The sequence below is a fragment of the Muntiacus reevesi genome, chromosome 6 (assembly GCF_963930625.1).
Source record: "Muntiacus reevesi chromosome 6, mMunRee1.1, whole genome shotgun sequence".
Classification (NCBI taxonomy): Eukaryota; Metazoa; Chordata; class Mammalia; order Artiodactyla; family Cervidae; genus Muntiacus; species Muntiacus reevesi.
In genome coordinates this window covers 99,802,571-99,822,563 of record NC_089254.1, presented here as the reverse complement: position 1 = coordinate 99,822,563, position 19,993 = coordinate 99,802,571, and the positions used below count along the sequence as shown (strand labels likewise).

At 43.5% G+C, this 19,993-nt stretch overlaps 1 protein-coding gene across 1 annotated transcript in view; it reads right to left on the bottom strand.

Moving 5' to 3' along the window:
- Window positions 1–19,993, bottom strand: part of MGAM (maltase-glucoamylase) — an 80,650-nt gene that overhangs the window by 14,336 nt on the left and 46,321 nt on the right. The window contains exons 24-38 of the mRNA XM_065938504.1: window positions 19,806–19,958; window positions 18,406–18,606; window positions 15,482–15,636; window positions 14,240–14,408; window positions 13,861–13,957; window positions 12,164–12,276; window positions 10,719–10,844; window positions 9,129–9,257; window positions 8,760–8,870; window positions 8,171–8,233; window positions 3,090–3,224; window positions 2,538–2,625; window positions 1,579–1,717; window positions 311–444; window positions 161–195 (exon numbers count right to left, since the gene is read on the bottom strand). Of these exons, the coding sequence (XP_065794576.1) occupies window positions 161–195; window positions 311–444; window positions 1,579–1,717; window positions 2,538–2,625; window positions 3,090–3,224; window positions 8,171–8,233; window positions 8,760–8,870; window positions 9,129–9,257; window positions 10,719–10,844; window positions 12,164–12,276; window positions 13,861–13,957; window positions 14,240–14,408; window positions 15,482–15,636; window positions 18,406–18,606; window positions 19,806–19,958 (1,848 nt within the window). The remainder of the gene's footprint in view (window positions 1–160; window positions 196–310; window positions 445–1,578; window positions 1,718–2,537; window positions 2,626–3,089; window positions 3,225–8,170; window positions 8,234–8,759; window positions 8,871–9,128; window positions 9,258–10,718; window positions 10,845–12,163; window positions 12,277–13,860; window positions 13,958–14,239; window positions 14,409–15,481; window positions 15,637–18,405; window positions 18,607–19,805; window positions 19,959–19,993) is intronic.

Here is a 19,993-nt window from a genome sequence, read left to right as displayed (position 1 = left end):
GGGAACTAAGATCCCACAAGCTATGGAATAACTAAGCCCACGTGCCACAACTACTGCGTCAGAGTGCTGCAATGAGAGATACCACATGCCGCAACTAAGACCCAAGGCAGCCAGATAGATAAACACTTTTTTTCTAAAAAGAACAAAAAAGGACACTTACGTAGGGTATACCAAAAAGACTAAACTCCATCATGCCTGCAAGAGAACCATGGCTGGGTCAGACGAGACACTCATGACCTGCCTCCTCCTCCCTCCCCAGAGAATCCTTGATCCAAGATCCTGACTCCTCTCCCGCCAGCAACCCACACACCAATGATCGACTTCTTCAGCTGGTCCCACGCAGCCGTGTTGTCGCCCAGCCAGTGTCCTCCCCAGCGACCAGAAGAGGGGAAAGTGGAGCGAGTGATGACGATCCCTCGCTGTCCCGTCACCTCCTGCACGGCTCTGCTCAGAGGGGGATAAGGGGGTGACTTAGGGCAGAGCAGGAGAGGAAAGTCCCAGAGCTCCTGAGCCTATGGCTCAAGGACAAAGCATCTCATGTGTCCCAGAAAGGAATATGGAAAACTGGGTCATGAAGTCCCAATTGACTGATTCCTGGTGATGAAGATAATATTAAAACCTGTGTCTTTATATGGTATTTTACAAAGTTTTATAAAAACTACAGAATGTAATAGACTCACTGGATCACCTAAAAATAATAGCTAGTCACTGAATCTTGCTATCTATTTACTCAATACTCAGTTTAATATAGTGGGGAAAGAAGAAGGTGAATTCCTGTATAAGGCTTTCCTTAGGATAATTCTTATTAAGCATGGACTTGAGCACACAAAATGAGGCAGGGATAATCCAGCAAGACACCAATTGGCTAGCCAACAGGAATGACAAAATAAATAAATAAATAAAACCCAATAGAGATGAGTCACTTCTGAAGTCAAGGAAAGAGATACCCAGTCCTCTGTGTTCCCTTCTAATAGCTAAAGTTACTATAGCATCATCTGCACCCTGTGATGATTGCCTGTGTCTCTGTGTGTGCTTCCTCCATGAGGACTATTGGCCTTTCACCAGCATGACCAGCTCTTATTTAAATCTGTCCTCCTCACTAGGATCACAGGATGTGGCTCCATGCTCATGAGTGTTTAATGCTGGGTTGGCGAAAGTGTCCATTGGGGTTTCTCTATATGATATTACAGAAAAACCCAAACTTCATGGTCAACCCAGTAAGTGAGAATTGCTATAGAGCTATAATTAAAAGCTACCCAACTCTTGATGCGAAGAACCGACTCATTGGTAAAGACCCTGATTCTGAAAAGATTGAAGGCAGGAGGAGAAGGGGATGACAGAGGATGAGATGGTTGGATGGCATCACTGATGCAATGTACATGAGTTTGAGTAGACTCCAGGAGCTGGTGATGGACAGGGAAGCCTAGTGTGCTGCAGTCCATGGGGTCGCAAAGAGTCGGACACGACTGAGCGACTGAACTGACTGACTGAACTCTCGAAAGAGGGAATGAAAGGGGGAGCAGGGTAACTTCCCCAGTCCCAGGCTGTCCCAGCTGGAGAAGGGCGATGATGACTCACTCGTATGTAGGTCTGGTCTGGGCCCACCCGTAGAGGCTGTGCACGTCATAGTGGCGCACCGGTGAACCGTCAGGCAGGACCTGCTGGCCCTCCATGCACATGGTCTTGCTGCTCAGGCCCTGGTCCCTGGACTCCAGATCTGAGGAGAAAGAGCTAGCGATGTGACATTGACCCCTGCCTGATCCTGTTTAGCCTTGACCTCGCTTCATGGAATTGAAGCAAGGCAGTGTCTGGCTCTTAAGGCTAAGCTGATCTCTGCATGGGTCCCTCTTCTCCCCAGCATCCTGGAAATGTGCCTGATTCTTAGTTACAGTGGCACCTGCAGGTGTTTTCAGCACCCAGGACCCCGGAGGAGAAAGCAGCGGCGTGCGGAGAGCACAGCCATCAAACACGGACAGGCTCCAACCAAGCTTCTAGCATGTACATTATTTCATGTAATTCTTATCATGATTCTTTGAAGAGGATATCATGATCCTCCTTTTACAGTTTAAAAAACTGAGATTTGGAAAGAGCAAGTCATCTGCTGAAGGTCATATGGCTCATAGAGAAAATAATAATTGGATCCAAGACATGAACACAAGTACAGTGCCAAAGTCACTGACTCCAAGGTAAGGGGAAGCTGTTACTGTCCACCCACTGATGACATAACAGATTCCTGGGGAGGGACTCACATGAGCCTGCGGAACTAAGACCCTGAGCTATAGAGGCTGTTGGAGACACGACCACTGTTAAGTAAGTGAGAAATTCACTCAAAGGGGCCAATAACTTGCCCACACCCAACTGGGTAAAGTTCTCAGGAATGGACTTGTTACCTTGCCGCCCCCCTCAACCCCCCTACAAAACAGAGCATCAGTCAGGATGTCCCTGCACATCAGGGTAAATGCCAGGTTGCTGGGTTCTTGCAGGGCTCACTCCCTGTTCCCATGAAGCTGCCAGTAGAGAAGGCCAAGGATCCTCACGTGGCATATAGGGAGGGTGGTTCAGAGTGGCATCCTTGCAGCCTGGAGGGACTGCTCCATTCACAAAGCTGGCTGGTTCATTCATATCCTAGAAATATCAAACCCGGAAATAATTTACTTTTAAAAAGAGCTACATCCTGTCAACCCAGAGACAAGGAAGCAGAGAATACATTGTTCACCATCCAGTAGTTTCATAGGTACCAGCCCAGGGAAGATTAATCAAATCCAGCTTGAGAAAGATCAGGGAAGCCCTACAGAATGACTGGCTAGAGGATTTGAAAAAACTCTGAGGGTGTGAGGTAGGCTCGGTTCCAAGGAATTCCTGGTTATCACCTTGGACTTTTATAGCCAGAACTTCAGACAAGGTACAAGGTAAAAGGAGTATCGGAGTGGGCCAGTCCTGACTGGAAGAGCTGCAGTCTGATATGTTCAAAGTCTTTCCTGGGTGACTATTACCTCTTCGGATTAAAGGTCAGGGATACATATGCTGAGGCACGCAGAGAGAGAAACACAACTGTCCCCGTGTACACAGACACAAACGTGCACACTTACAATCCATAAGCCATCGAACTTCAAGCTCTTCTCTGGTTCCCGTGGATTGCTGTACAGTTCTGTCAACTCCCTTTTCCACCACGCGATGGTGGAATTACGGAAAAAGTCTGGAAAGGCCACAAATGCCCGGTATTTCTGTAAGGAGGAAATACAATTTCTTTGTCCTGAACAAATATATTAGACAGAAAATTGGTATTTCCTGAAAGCTTAACTTACAAGTTCTGTGTTCTGTGTTCTGTGTTCTGTTCTGTGTGGTGATAGTTAATCCAAACAGAGCTTAAGGAATGTTCTTAACTTATTTGAAATACAATGAATGCAAAGAATAGGAATGAGCACAAATGAAACCCCTTCTTATCACCTGGAAAGCATTCATGGACTGTTTTCCTCTTTGTATCAACACAAATGGTAGCTACCAACACCCTGGACTCACTATTTCATCTGCTAGATACCCACTCCTCAACCTCTGTCCTGCAGTTTCCTAAGCTCTCCTCAAAGACAAAGCATGAGCCAGGGAGACTGCAGCTTGAAGGGGGCAGAGAGCAGATGCACTGTCAACAGGTCGGAAAGAAACAACCAGGTGATTCTCCCCTATTTCATTCTCGGGAGGAAAAGGGGGTAAGAGGTAAGGTTGCATTTTATTACATTAAACTATCTAACTGATACGTATCTGGGTTTTCTTTGGTTTCAGAGTCACTTGAAAAGTGCAGTGTCAAACACTTATTGCGTGACCTAGGCTTTAAATATCTACATTATTTCATGTAATTCTTATCCTAATTCTATGAAGAAGAATTAATTGTGTGTCAACTAAATTAGAAGAACTTAAAGAGAAAGTTTCAACTCCCCTTTCTCTTATCTTTTTCAAATGATAAAAACAATGTCTTTATTTTAACCTGGAAAATGGACCCAAGGTATAACTCTAGAACTATAACCCTTTGGAGAGGAAGGCCCTTGTTGACCCTTGTATTCCCCCACCCTGCTGAGCTTAGAAACTGCATAATTGTGAATTCATTCCACTTAACAACAGGAAATCTTCATAAATTTCTACAGAACTATGATGCTTGTTATGGACCTTTCTGGTCCTTTGTATGTCTTAGTAAATCAGTTCTTCTGTGTTCATCCGTGCCTTTCAAGAGTTAAAAGTTAAATAATGCTGGTGGCAAGGGTGTGGGTGGTGTGGGAACAACAGAAAGAGGACTTGGACTAGGGAACCTCCAGTTCTGGTACACAACAGATAACAGGCAAGTTAAAAACCAATGTCTAGATAAAACACCACAAGGAACAGGAAGGGAAAAAAATGGATCAGCACACAAGGATCCAGCTCACAGAGAATGTCAAGGTGTTGAGTCACATCACTGAGCATCTTATGAAGGGGAAGCATGTCAAGAAGGCCTTTTTTGTTAGAAAACAGAGGTGGAAATATAGAAACAACAAAACAAGCTTTCACTGGAAACAGAGAGCTGCAGCTGAGGCAGGGTTAGAAACATGGGGCAGAGGAGGGAAGCAGAGGATTACAGCAGACAGAGTCAATGCCAGTCACGTCCGAGGGACAACTGAATCCCAGGTGAGACACAGGGAGCAATTTGACCACTTTGGTTTGTGAATCCCACTAAAAGGTGCTCTGACCCTTGCCCATGAAATGAAGAAAACTCTGCTGTTCTCCAAGGACCTGGTCCCACCTCACTCCCGTCTGTGTTCCACTCCTGCTTCGCTGCTTCTGCAATGCCATTTCCCCTCATCCTCAACCCATGATGTACCCACCTGGCCCCATTTCTTAGCAGGTAAACAATAACAACAACTGGTATAAAAAAATAGACACATTGATCAGTGGAATGGAAAAGAAAGCCCAGAAATAAACCCATGCATATGCAATTAATCTTTGACAAGAATGCAAGGAACATAAATGGGGAAAGAACAGTCTTCTATTAACAGTGGTAGAAAAACATGAAGGGAATTCTCTGGTGGTCCAGTGGTTAAGACTCCATGCTTCCACTGCTGGGAGCCTGGATTCAATCCCTGATTAGGGAACTAAGATCCTACAAGCTGGGTGGAGTGGGCAAAATAAGAGAGAGAAAAGAAAAACGTGGATATCCACATGAAAAGAATGGAACTAGGGCTTCCTTGTGGCTCAGTGGTAAAGAATCCGCCTGCCAATGCAGAAGACACGGGTTTGATCCCTGATCCAGGAGGGTCCCACTTGCCTAGGAGCAACTAAGACCGTGTGTCACAACTTTAGAGGCTATACTCTAGAGCTCAGGAACTGCAATTACTGAAGCCCGCCTGCCTAGAGCCCATGCTCCACAACAAGGGAAGTCACCACAATGAGAAACCCGAGCATCACAACTAGAGAGTGGCCCCCACTTGTCCCAACTAGAGAAAAGTCTGTGCAGCAACAAAGACCCAGCACAGCCAAAAAAAAAAAAAAAGAATGAAACTGGACTCCTATCTTATACTGCTTATAAAACTTAATTCAAAATGAATTAAAGATTCAAAAGTAAGACCTGAAACCATAAAACTTCTAGAAGAAAACATAGGAAAAAATTCCTCAACACTGGTGTTGGCAGTGAGATTTTGGATTTGATGATACCTAAAGCACTAGTGACAAAAGAAAATTAAGTGAGAATACATCAAACTAAAAAGCTTCTCCATAAAAAAACAATCAACAAAATGAAAAGGAGAAAATATTTAAAAGGCAAATACCCAATGAGTTAATATTTTTAAAATATATGGAAGTTATAAAACTCAATAGCAAGGAAAATAACCCACAAATAAATTGATTAAAAAATGGACAAAGGACCTAAACAGACATACTTGCAGAGAAGGCCTACAAATGGCCAACAGATACATGACAAAGTTCTTAACATCACTAATCATTAAGGAAATGCAAATCAAAACCACAATGATAAGCTGTTTCTAAAGCTTTTATGAAAAAGATGACAGACAACAAGTGTTGGCAAGCATGTAAAGAAAAGGGACTCCTTGTGCATTGTCAGTAAGAATATAAACTGGTATAGCCATTATGAAAATACTATGGAGTTCCCTCAAAAAATTAAAAATAGAACTACCAAGTGATCCAGCAATCCTACTTCTGGGTATATATCTTAAAGGAAGCAAAATTAGTATCTTGAAGAGATATGTCCCATATTCACTGAAGCATTATTCACAATAGCCAAGATGTTGAAAAAACTTAAGTGTCTGCCCACAGATGAGTGGATAAAGAACACGTGGGTGTGTGTGTGTGTGTGTGTGTGTGTGTGTGTGTGTGTGTACACTGGAATATTATTCAGCTATGATAAAGAAAGAAGACTTGCCATTTGCAATAACCTAGAAGGCATTATTATGGATAAATCTAGAAGGCATTATTCTAAGTGAAATAAGCCAGATATAGAAAAACAAACACTGTTATGATCTCACATATGTGGAATCTGAGAAAAATAAGTTGAACTCACAGAAACAGAGAGTAGAATAGTGATTACCAGATGCCAGGAGGTGGGGAAATGAGGAGATGCTGGTCAAAGGTTGCAAGCCTTCATTTATTAGATGAATGAATTCCTGGGCCTGATATCCAATGTGGTGATTATAGCAAACAATACTGTATTGTATACTTAAAAGATGTTAAGAGAGTAGATTCTCCCCACATACATACACAAATGGCAACTATCTGAAATGGTGGATGTGTTAATTAACCTGATTCTGGTAATCATTTCATGATATACATGTGTATCAAATGATCACATTGTATACTTTACATATATACAATTTTATTTATCAATTATACCTCAGTTAAGCTGGAGGGAAAAATAAAAAACTAAAATAAATATGTAAAAATCAAGGATCCCATGACCCTGAACTTCTCTGGCAGACTCCTATGCCCATGCGGCCTGCCTGGACCACCAATCTTCAAGTGATCTTCTGTGAGAAACAACAGAGATTGCAGGAAGCTAGATTCTCTCTCTTGGATCCTCATCTGAGATCCATGGTAAGTGAGAACCTGTTCCTGGGAGAGAGCAAGTTTTAACATATGGCTAGAAACTGGGGCTTCCCTGGGGGCTCAGAGGTTAAAGTGTCTGTCTGCAACGCGGGAGACCTGGGTTTGATCCCTGGGTGGGGAAGATCCCCTGGAGAAGGAAATGGCAACCCACTCCAGTATTCTTGCCCGGAGAATCCCATGGATGGAGGAGCCTGGTGGGCTACATTAGTCCATGGAGTCGCAAAAAGTCAGACACGACTGAGCAACTTCACTTTCACTTTCAATTCCTTTAGAAACTTGGAATTAAGATCAGAGTTGAGGGACTTCCCTGGTGGTCCAGTGGTTGAGAATCTGCTTGCCAATGCAGGGGACACAGGTTTGATCCCTGGTCCTGGAAGATCCCACATGCAGCTAAACCTGCGTGCCAGAACTACTGAAGGCCACATGCCTAGAGCCCATGCTTTGCAACAAGAGCAGCCTCTGTAGTGAGAAGCTTGTGCGCCACAGCTAGAGTAGACCCCGCTCCCAACTAGAGAAAGCCTACGTGCGGCAGCAAGGACCCAGAGCAGCAAAATAAAGGGAAAAAGATCAAAGCTGAGAAACCCAAGGAAAGATGGGGGGGAGGATGTTAAGAGTGAAGATGGAGAAGCCTACCCACAAAAAGATGTGCAGAGAAAAATACCCTATCAGTAAAGACAGGGGTGAGAGACTGCTTGAAAAGGATACTCAAAGCAAAAACTGCAAAAGCAACAATAAATATACTAATTCAGGCAAAAGACAGTGTTTCTTAGAGGTTTCATTCAGTGGAAATTTCCTGGATGTTTGTAATATGATAGTCATGGAGTGGAAATCATCACTCGGTCACTTGAAACCATGGACACAAGTAATTTAAGATCTCTGAGTCTTAGTTATGCAAAGCATAAAAATAACTATCCCCCAACTGGGGTAAAATATTGCATGCAAAGCAATTGGCACAAGACAGATGCACAGGACACGTTCCCTATGTGAGTTTCCTCATCTCGCCCATGCTCACGACTCAGGGATGTCCAGTATCCTAAGCATGGTGGCACCTTCCTGGCATCCCTGATCCCCCACATCCACACAAGCCCCTTACCTCCACTTGACTGTCCCAGTCTAGAGAACTGTTTATTACCACATCAGGAAAATCAGGCCAGACCTGTGAAGAAAAACATGTTTCAAAGCAATGCACTAGATAATTTCTCTTATATAGCATTTCCTAAGAAACTATAGGGCTTTCCAGGTAGTGCTAGTGGTAACGAACCCACCAGCAATGCAAGAGACATAGAAGACACAGGTTCAGTCCTTGGATTGGGAAGATCCCCTGGAGGAAGAAAATGGCAACCCACTCTAGTATTCTTTCATGAAAAATCCCATGGGTGGAGGAGCCTGGTGGGCTACAGTCCATGGGGTCACAAAGAGTTGGACTCGACTGAGGGGTTACAAACACAAGAAACTATAAACCTTGTTCTATGGGTGATAATACTTTGATTTTCCTGTAGAATTGATCTAGAGAAAAGTGGATCACACAATGTACACACACATTCCTTTAAGATTCCTTAAAAGTGGTGACAAATGCCAATGGAGAATATGAGAACTTCTGACCTCCAAGTCCAAATGGAAAAAAGAAAAAAATGTGCAAACACACTGACAGTGTGGGGATTAGTGAATCGCTCAGGGCATACCTTTCCCCAGACAATGCTCCCATCACTCGGGTCTTTGATGAAGACATCGTCCTCTACACCCCGTGTGAATGGCAGATAGGGCTTGGTCTCGTTGCCAGAAATGGCTGGGTCCTAAAATCAAAGCACAGGGCAGTGAGGAAACCAAAGCCAGAGAATGACTCAGGGTAGGGAAAAGGAGAATTCCTCCAAAAAGGAGGCATGGCTTCCACCCATGCTATAGAGCTTCTGTGAACCCAGGGAAATACACTTTCTGTATTGAACCTCAATTTCTCTACTCATAGCATGGAAGAAAACACAGGGATGAAGCTTTCTCCACCAAAGTCCATTCAGTCTTCCAAATAGACTCCACCCAGTCACATAGCAACTAACCAGAATGATGATGACCCGCATCCCATCGGCCTGCATGCGAGTAATCAGAGCTGGAAACCCCTCAAACTCGACGTCAAGGGTGAAGTCCAGCTGCCGCTCCATGTAGTCAATGTCCGAGTACTGCACATCCTGGAAGAGGACAGAGGAAACTTACACAAGCTCAGGTCCACGTGAGAACAATGGTCCAGTAACCAGGGGTAAAGTTCAGACGGCTTCTTGATTCTTTCAAATCCCACCTCTGTTATTTGCTAGGTATTCGGTTCTGGAAAAGTCACCTAATTCTCAATCTTTTAGTAGTCAAAATAGAAAATAAATAAATAAATAAATAAATTAGCAAAAAGCAGAATGATAATGTCGACCTCCACAATTTTGTCTGTGGAGATACATGAAAAAAATCAATGAGAGTGCTTTGTAAAGGACCAGAATAAGGAGCGAACAGAGGATGTAGATGGTTGGATGGACATGAGTTTGAGCAAGCTCTAGGAGTTGGTGATGGACAGGGAAGCCTGGCCTGCTGCAGTCCATGGGGTCACAAAGAGTCAGACATGACTGAGCAACTCAACTGAACTGAAAGGGTAAACATGGTTATCTCCTCCAGAAAGCCAACTCAGGTATCAGGGGTTCAGATTCAGACAAAATAACCTACTAACACAGTACTAGCACAGTATTAACACAACATGGACAGTAAATCCACTAAAAATAAAACAAACAAAAGCATCTGTAATTGCTTTGGAACAGCAATCCTGGGGGTAATCAGACACAGCTTTCTTATTAAGAATAAAATATTGCATGCTAGACTTTCCATTAATAGGAAACGAGAAAATTCAGAGAATAACATTGATTAATAGAAAAATCGATGGCTCAGTCTGCCAAAGCAGGAGATGCAGGTTGAATCTCTTTGTCAGGGAAATCCCCTGGAGAAGGAAATGGCAACCCACTTCAGGATTCTTGCCTGGGAAATCCTGTGGATGGAGGAGCCTGGAGGGCTGCAGTTCATGGCGTCACAAAAGAGTCAGATATAACTTAGCGACTAAAACACAACTTATCTTCAAGTAAAGGTGAAGTTTGTCTCCACACGTATTTCTTCTGGAAACCAGTCCCAAGAACAAGATTCAACCAAGAATTAGATCAAAGCTGGGGGCATGCTGAGATGTAGTGCTGGCAAAGTGTCGGAACTGAGGTTATATCTATAGACACAATGGTCTCACTGAATTTGGGTCAATTTCTTTTAAGGAAGCAAAACTACTCTTTGGGCCACCTTTTATACGGTAGCAAGGATGTTTTTGACTAGATGTCATGAAGTCATATGAAAGAAATGGAAGCATGACCTAGTAGAAAGAACCCTAGAGCTGACCCAATGCCCTCCTCCTTTGGCAAATCACTGTGACTCTTCCAGTTGGGGACAATTACACTGCCCCCCCCCCCCTGCTTATATTATAACCACCGGGAAGGGGTGAGACTGAGTGTGATCCTGTATGAGAAAGTGCTTTGCAATTTCGTAGAGTCTGACAAAATCAGACAAATGCAGGCATAGAGACAAGGGTTGACCACGAGGTCCCAGAGCCAGAACCCCACAGGCTGACAACATACATAGGGGATCTGTGCAGCCACCATTGCGTCGTACAAGCTGGCGATCTCAGAGTCGTTCTGGTATCCATAGCGACACAGCTGAAACCCCAGGGACCAGTAAGGAACCATCACCGGCCGACCAATCAACTAGAAAATAAACAGAAAATTTAGTCCTTAAAAAGAAGAATTTGGATTAAAGTGGAACACAAAGTAATAATATTTTCCCAGTGTCCCCAGTTAGATAATCGGCAACTCAAATTCAGAGGGAAATGAAGAGGATGCAAAGCAACTAGGATAACTTGGAGAAATCGTCCTGCCAGACGTGACCTCTCTTGAAAATCTGATGTTACTGCTATTTCCAGTGATTTCTAGCTTGCTGGTTAAGAACACTAAATTCAGAAACAAAATGCCTGGGTTGCCCTATAGGATCCAATCTCTGCTGGCTATGTGACTCTGGACAAAAGCGAAATAACCTCTTATACATGTTCATTCACTTGTAAATCGAGGATAATAACGTATTTGTTTCATAATGTTTTGTGAAGACTGAGTGAATTAATATGTGGAAAGTGATCTGACATGCAGCAAGTAATATATCAGTGCCAGACAGTAAGTTTTATAGCTCTGTTTGCAGCCGATGCCAAAGCAACCGTGATGAGCTCTGCAACCACAGTTATCATGTCCGCCATCCCCGCCCTCACCACAATGACCACCACCATCGCCACCACACCACCTTCACCACCACTGCCATCACCCCCACCACACTGCCTCCACCATCTCCACCATCATCACCACCATCTCCACCATCATCACCACTATCACCACCACCCCTATTACCACCATCACCACCACCCCTATTACCACCATCGCCACCACACCACCTTCACCACCACTGCCATCACCCTCACCACACTGCCTCCACCACCACCACCATCATCACCACCACCCCTATTACCACCATCACCACCACCCCTATTACCACCTTCACCACCACCCCTATTACCACCTTCACCACCACTGCCATCACCCTCACCACACTACCTCTACCATCACCACCATCATCACCATCACCACCACCCCTATTACCATCATCACCACCATCACCACCACCCCTATTACCCAGCTATAACCAGCGGTACTATTACTACTTCTGCCACTCCGCAGTGCTCTTGCGGCTGCTGCTGCTAAGTCACTTCAGTCGTGTCCGACTCTGTGCGACCCCATAGACAGCAGCCCACCAGGCTCCCCCGTCCCTGGGATTCTCCAGGCAAGAACACTGGAGTGGGTTGCCGTTTCCTTCTCCCTGCAATGCTCTTAGAGGCTATGAATTTAACAGCTATTGGGATGTATTTATTGTTCATTATTCTATAACCTACCTGTCACTCAGAAAGACCAACAGTTTCAGTTATCATCTAAGAACTACAGAAAGCACTGTATAATACTGGGTAACCAACTGAATTCCCTCCTACCTCCGTGTACTGCTGAGTCACAAGCTCTGGAGTTGGCCCCAAAACCACATAAAAGTCCAGAATCCCTCCTGTGGTACGGTATGTCAAGGCAGGCAAGGGCTGGAAGGTCACGTCTAGAAATGCAGAAAATACCAATCAATATGGAAACCTTGAAGTGAGAAATTACTCCTGAAATTCATACATTCTCCTTCTTCCTATGCCTCTATTGTAGAGTATTGAGAGAAAGCAATTTGTACTATACCTACACAGAATTTTAAAAGTTAAGTGAAAGTCTTCAGAGCATATGCCTGGATTTTTTCCCCTTTGATGCACCTATTACCTTATTATATGTTTTGTCCTTCTGCTCTTTTAAAACTGCTACTATTGATTTTGTTTCAGAACAGTTTAAGACTTAGAAGAAATTGCAAAAATAGTACTAAAACTTTTCTTGGACACTTCCCCCAGTGTCCCCCAGTGATGACTCTTACATAACCATTGCATGTCATCAAAACCAGGAAACCAATGTTGATATAATTGTATTAACTCAGATTCAGGCCCTATTCAGATTTCTCCAGTTTTCACAAGCACACTCTTTAACTCCACTTCCTGATTCCCCAACCCCTTTCCAATATACTACTCAAATTTTCTTTACACCCTGATGCTCTTGAACTGTGATGTTGGAGAAGACTCTTGAGGGTCCCTTGGACTGCAAGGAGATCCAACCCGTCAATCCTAAAGGAAATCAGTCCTGAATGTTCATTGGAAGGACTGATGTTGAAGCTGAAACTCCGATACTTTGGCCACCTGATGCAAAGAGCTGACTCATTTGAAAAGACCCTGATGCTGGGAAAGATTGAAGCCAGGAGGAGAAGGGGACGACAGAGGATGAGATGGTTGGATGGCATCACTGACTCAATGGATATGGGTTTGGGTAAACTCCGGGAATTGGTGATGGAGAGGGAAGCCTGGTGTACTGCAGTCCATGGGGTTGCAAGGAGTCAGACACGACTGAGCAACTGAACTGAACTGAACTGAACTCCCAGAGTGAGTGCTCTGACCCACACCTTCATCACTAAGTCAAATTATATAAATGGCTCCCACTGACTAACTTCTAGGATGCTTGGGAGTCCCTTGACTTTGCTATCCCATCCTACATTGTTTATGCCAAATGCTGCTGCTGCTGCTGCTAAGTCGCTTCAGTCATGTCCGACTCTGTGCGACCCCATAGACAGCAGGCCACGAAGGCTCCCCCGTCCCTGGGATTCTCCAGGCAAGAACACTGGAGTGGGTTTATGCCAAATGAGTTAATTCTTATTACTACATTTCGTTGTTGTTTAGTTGCTAAGTTGTAACTGATTCTTGTGCAACCCCATGGACTACAGCCCACCAGGCTCCTCCATCCGTGGGATTTTCCAGGCTAGACTACTGGCATGGGTTGTGATTTCTTTCCCAAGGTCATTTTCCCCACCCAGGGACCGAACCTGTGTCTCCTGCATTGGTAGGCGGGTTTTTAACCGCTGAACCACCAGGGAAGCCCATTACTACATGTTACTGAACTGAAATAAACAGAAAGGCTAAGCAAAATGAAGAAAAAAGAAGAAAAACACTGTTCCCAAGATAATAATTTTGACTTCAGGGGCAACATGATCAAACACATTCTGAAGTTCCTCGAGAAGGACTGAGTCACAAAAACAGAGGCGATGCCAGCGTCACCTTACCCATGGCGTTGCTATTGAGCAGGAGCACCCCGTGGGCACTGCCATCCTCCTCCAGGGCCAGGTAGTAGGGGTGGACACCATAGGAGTTCAGCTTGTACTGAGAGCGTCGTGGGGAGAAGGGCGGGGGGTAAAGGACAAAGATTGAAAAGAGAGGTTGAGAAAAAAAAACTCAACAAATTGATCGATAAGGTGTGCCCAGTCTTCTCTGTGAAATAAACACGTAAGAAACCAAGAAGCCTGAGAGTCGACCTGCTTGTCTCAAAGCAGACTGTGAGCATCCGAGCGGGGAGTGGGCAGAGGAAACACCCGCTGTGTGTGACGTGTACACAGTCTGGGTGGACAGAGGCAGCGACCCAGATCCCAAGCGCTCTGCCCTTACCCCTGGGGGTTGGTCTCGGGAGAACATCCCCCACGTGTTCCATTTCAAGTCTCTTCGGAAGGCTGTGTGCTCAGTTTCCCCAAAGCCATAGAGGTACTGGGAGGGGAGGCGCGTGGAGATGCGGATGAACATGTCATTGAAGGTGAAGCCGAGGAGCTGAGAGTCCCAGCTGCAACACAAGAGGGTATGTTTGGAAAAGAAATGCGCTGTTCTAATGGCTTCAAGCAGCCAGAGTCTCAGGGAAATTGAACTCTTGATTTGCTGTGGACCTCCCACACACAACATAAAGTCTGTACGATTAAGATAATCACAGCAGCCAGGGCTGCAAGTCCAGGAGCCAGCATCTTTCTTCTCCTTTCCTTTATCACTCCCTCTCTTCAGTGGTCCCTCCAGAATGCCAGATCCAATCATTTTCATCATCTCAGGTGCCCCCCCCCCCTTTCACAGCAGCCCTAGTTTCTGCTATTGCCCCACCAGAGTCCACTTTCTATGCAGCATCCAGAGTTTGTTTTTTTTTTTAAAGTATCTCACATCATGTCAACCCCTGTTTACAATTCTTCAGTGATTTTCACTGAAGCATCTTGTGAAGCCATTCCTGATCTGAAGCTACCTAAACCCCAGCCTCACCTCCTGCCACTTACCTCCTTATTTGTGAAACTACTCCACCCACACGGGACCTTTTCCCCTTCAAAAGGCAAGTTTACTCCTATTTCATGGCCTGCGCACTGACTACTCAATCTGTCTGAAACATTGTCCACGTCTCCCATCTCCACATGGGAGGCTCCTTCCCCTCCCCAAGGTCCTATTTAAAGTTCACTTCCTTGAAGACATCAATTCTGACCACAGTATCAAAAGCAGTCACCTCCCTATAATTATCAATTACCCTGTGATTTTTCTGCATAGAGTTGTCACTATCTAAATCTCTGCATATTTTAACTTACATTATTTTTGTTATTTCCTTATTATTTTTGTCATAGAAAGAGAGACCTCATCTTCTATAACCACCAAATATGGAGAAGGTACTCCATAAACATTAGTTGAATGAATCCCTAGGTACATGCAACTGACTCAGGAATTATTCCCAGGACACTAAAGATGTCTCAGAACAACTGTGAAGGAAATGACTTATTCAAGAATCTGGAAATGGCTGGTGCATTGCTTTGAGCAGGATATCTCCAAGGACACCGGCCTGGCAATGACACGGGGGAGCATCAATTCCAAATCAGACTAAGAGCCACTAACATAACAGTGCCTGTACTCTTGCGGCGAATCTCAATCCCAAATGGATTCTCCTTAATGAGGACAGCGTAGAGTTGACTCTCAGTGGTGCCAGATGGAACGCTGGGTATGTTGAGAGGGACTGGAACTTCATAGCGGTTGTTGTTGGGATCATAAATCTAGACCAGAGGAGACAGATTTTAGGTCAATATAGTAGTCTTGAAACCTATACCCTTAGCAGAAACCTGATGTCTTTGACAAAGAGTCTAAACACTATATTTGTCTTCTTTAAGCTCATGATACTGGGAACTTAACAAATTGAAGAGCAATGTCAGATTTATCATTTTGATCTGAGTCTGCCATAACTCATTTTTAAATCCTCTTACAGCAACACATTATTTTCACATTGGTTCCACCTTGGAAAATCAGTCTGGAATTTATGGATATATTCTTTATTATTTTGTTTGTGGGTGTTATCAGTGTACATGACTACCTGAAAACTTTTCTGAATTGAAAAAAATTTCTCCCTTAAAAAACATGAACTCTTCTTGATTAAAATAATCATAGATATTCTTGCTAAAAACTGGGGTCTAAATTGGTTCACCATGTACCTACTATGTTCCTACCTGATACTGTACTAGATGCAAGGTTTACTGAACTGAGTAAGACACGATTATTGTTTTTAAGAAATTCACATGCTAATGAACGGCGAAAGAGAGTGCCCAGAACACCTGAGTGATACATATTATGTACAGCTATACAGAAGTGTTGTGAGATTGTAGGGAAGGAAATGCCTATCAGTGTTTCCAGAAGACTGAGATGGTTTCATGGGGAAAAGGGCTGAATCTTAAAAGCTTTGCAGATACTAATCAAGCACAGGAAGAAAACCAAGTCACTCCTGGCAGAGAAATAAACGTAAAGGCACAGAGAATTAAAAGAAAGAGGCAATTATTTTGGAGAGAGCTATTGTTTAATCCAGGAGGTAGAGCAGGGAAGAGTTAAACCTGAAAAGTTGAGTGAGTTCATTTATTTCAAACCCATTAGGCACCTACCACATGCCAGTACAAAGGTGAGGATGGAAAGATACAATAGCATCATCCCTGCATTACAAGATGTGGAAGAATTCATAGTCTGGGTTGATATCAGATTGTGAAGAAGCTTTCAGGCAATGCACACTGACCTGAATCTTTACTCTCTCAATAAACACTGAGAACTTACTGTCTACTAGGCTTTGTGTTACATCTCAGAAGTACAAAGACAAAAGGACAAATTCTTGTCCTTGAGAAACTTATAATTCAATTGTGAAAAAGACCGTAAAAATAGCCCATCATTAATGGTACATGAACATATTTGCAGGGAAGAAATAGAGGCACAGGCGTAGAGAATGGATGTGTGGACATGGCGATGAGGGGATGAATTGGGAGAAAGGGAAGGACATATATACGCTACCTTGCGTAAAATAGATAGCTAGTGGGAAGCTGATGGATAGCGCAGGGAGCTCATCTCAGTGCTCTGTGGTGACCTAGAGGGGTGTGATGAATGGGAAAGAGGTCCGGGATATATGGATACACACCGCTGATTCACTTCGTTGTATAGCAGAGACTAGCACGACACTGTAAAGCAACTATATCTCAATTTAAAAAAAAAAAAAATACATAAAGAAAAAATGAAAAACAGACCATCATTTGTCCTGAGATGTAATTAAATCATGAAAGAAAAAGAGATCAGTTCCCTTGTGGCTCAGCTGGTAAAGAATCTGCCTGCAGTATGGGAGACCTGGGTTCGATCCCTGGGTTGGGAAGATCCCCTGAAGAAGGGAAAGGCTACCCACTCCAGCATTCTGGCCGAGAGAAGTCCATGGACTGTATAGACCATGGGGTCGCAAAGAGTCTGACACGACTGAGCGACTTTCACTTTCACACTCTTGTAGGTGTTTCATATATCCCAAATTCACTGTCCAAAACTGAATTCATCATTGTATTTTGCCTAAACCCAGATCTTCCCAGTGTTTCCCTTCTGGTTCCCCTTCATGGATGATAGCACCATCCATGTAGAGACACAAGCTAGAAATTTGGTGATTGTCTTGATATTTCTCCCTCCCTCGTTGCCTATATTTGTAATCAATCACCAGATCCCACGATGCTACTTCTTATTCTCTTGAAACTGTCCACTTCTCCCTCTCCTCTCTCTACCTGGTCTAAGCTCGATACCCCATCTGGATTACCTAACTGATAGTGTCCTAACTTGTCTCCTTTTTCGCCCTTGTCCTCCCGACCATTTTTCTTACAGTAGAAAAAGTAATCATTTCAAAGTGCAGTTTAGACCAGGTCTCACTGTCCCATCAATGGTCTCAAATTACTCTCAGGATAATGATCTAGTACATAGTGTGTGTGCTCACTCAGTCATGTCCAGCTCTTTGTGACCCCATGGACTGTAGCTCATCAGGCTCCCCTATCCCTGGAATTTTCCAGGCAAGAATACTGGAGTGAGTTGCCATTTCCTACTCTAGGGGATCTTCCCAACCCAGGGATTGGATCTGTGTCTCCTGCATCTCCTGTATTGGCAGGCAGATTCTAGTGCCACCTGGGAAGCCCATTTAGGATAAAATACGTACACCAGCTAATTTTCAATGTGTTTTCAGTTGCTGAAAGTCACTAATTTAATGTGTGCAAAAATTCACTTGTCAAAAAAATCAGAAAAAAAGCCTCCATTGTCAACAGTGCCTCAAAAGCCCATCTGAAATATCTAGATACATTTGCCTTGCTTGATACCCACCCCAAACGGATGGAGAACAAAACTGTGAAACTGTGTGCCAAGGATTTGACAGCTTTCAATGGTTAACTTAGAAGAGCGAACTGATTGCATAGTTCTGTGATCCTGACAAGCGAAAAATAATGAAACTAAGAAGTGAGAAGTAGGAACTTGATACTTATGCTGTCAACACATACCTTAAACTGCAGCATGTTATCCTTGTGGTAGGTCACAGTCAGGCGGAGGGGGTTCACAGGTACTGAGGGGAAGGAGGAGGCATACAGAGAAGTCTTTAAGGAGATGACAGCTGAGGCCCCATGTGAGTCATACTGAACATCACTGACAGAGTAGAGATCATTGACAAAATAGCAAAAAGGGACTCCGGGAGAACTGGACTCCTGAAAAGTAAAGGCAAATTCAGTTCAGTGTGAGCTCTAGGATAATCAAATATAAAGGGGCTAGAAAATGCAATTTTTAGGGAGATAAAGATAAACTCAGTCATTTCCTTATATACACTTTGGTAGTGATATAAGTTTTCACTCCTGGTCTCCATGTAAAATTTTGTTAAAAAAAAAAGACCCATTTCTGTCCCATCTATTCTTCAAACATCCAGATAAAAACTCAGGTTACTTTGGAAGTCAGCCCTTTCTATAGATTTTAAGTAGTGACTTAGGCACTGGTGCCATGCTCATGAAATTGTAGATGGAGTGTAAAGGATTTTACAAAATTACTATGAGGTACTATGTTACATGGGTCAGAATGGCCATCAGTAAAAAGTCTCAAATGCTGAAGAGAGTGTGGAGAAAAGGGAGTCCTCCTACACTGCTGGTGGGGATATAAGTTAGTGCAGCCACTGAGGAAAATAGTATGAAGTTTTCTCAAAAAACTAAACATAGAGCTGCCATAGGATCCAGCAATTCCACTCCTGGTCATACATCCAGATAAAACTAAAATTCAAAATATACATGTACCCCAAAGTTTATAGCTGCACTATTGGCAATAGCCAAGACATGGTAACAATTTAAAGGTCCACAGAAAGATAAATGGAAGAAGAAGATGTGATATATAAACACAGTGGAATACTACTCAGCCCTAAAAATGAATGAAATAATGCCATTTGCAGCAACATAAGATTATCAGAATTTGCAGGAACTAGAGATTATCATACTTAGCGAAGTAAGTCAGAAAGAGAAAGACAAATACCACAAAGACAGATAGCTTTGTGGAACCTAAAACATGACACAAATGAACCTATCTACAAAACAGAAACAGACTCACCGATGTAGAGATCAGACTCACAGTTGCCAAGGAGAGGAGGGGGAGGGGTGGGAATTTGGGGTTAGCAGACGCAAACTATTATATAGGAAATGGATAAATGACCAGGTCCTACTGTATAGCAAAGGGAACTATATTCAATACCTTGTGATAAACCATAATGGAAAAGGATATTTAAAAGATTGCTACATATTAATATATGTATAACATAATCATTTTACTGTACAGTAGAAATTAATACAATATGGTAAATCCACTATGATTCAATTTAAAGCAAAGTGTAGAGGATTTTCATGTATATTAGCACCATCAGCATGGTTACCTCCCAGGCACAACCACGGGCAGTGCAGTTTTCTGCAGAAACACCAGACTCGTCAGGATAACAGTCTATTTTTTCTTCATCCCTTATCTTCACATCCCATTCCACCGTGTATGTTCCTCCCAGAACAAGATCAATTTCTGTGATAAGGGCCACCTGTGGGAATGGGGAAATATCAAGCAAATGCATCC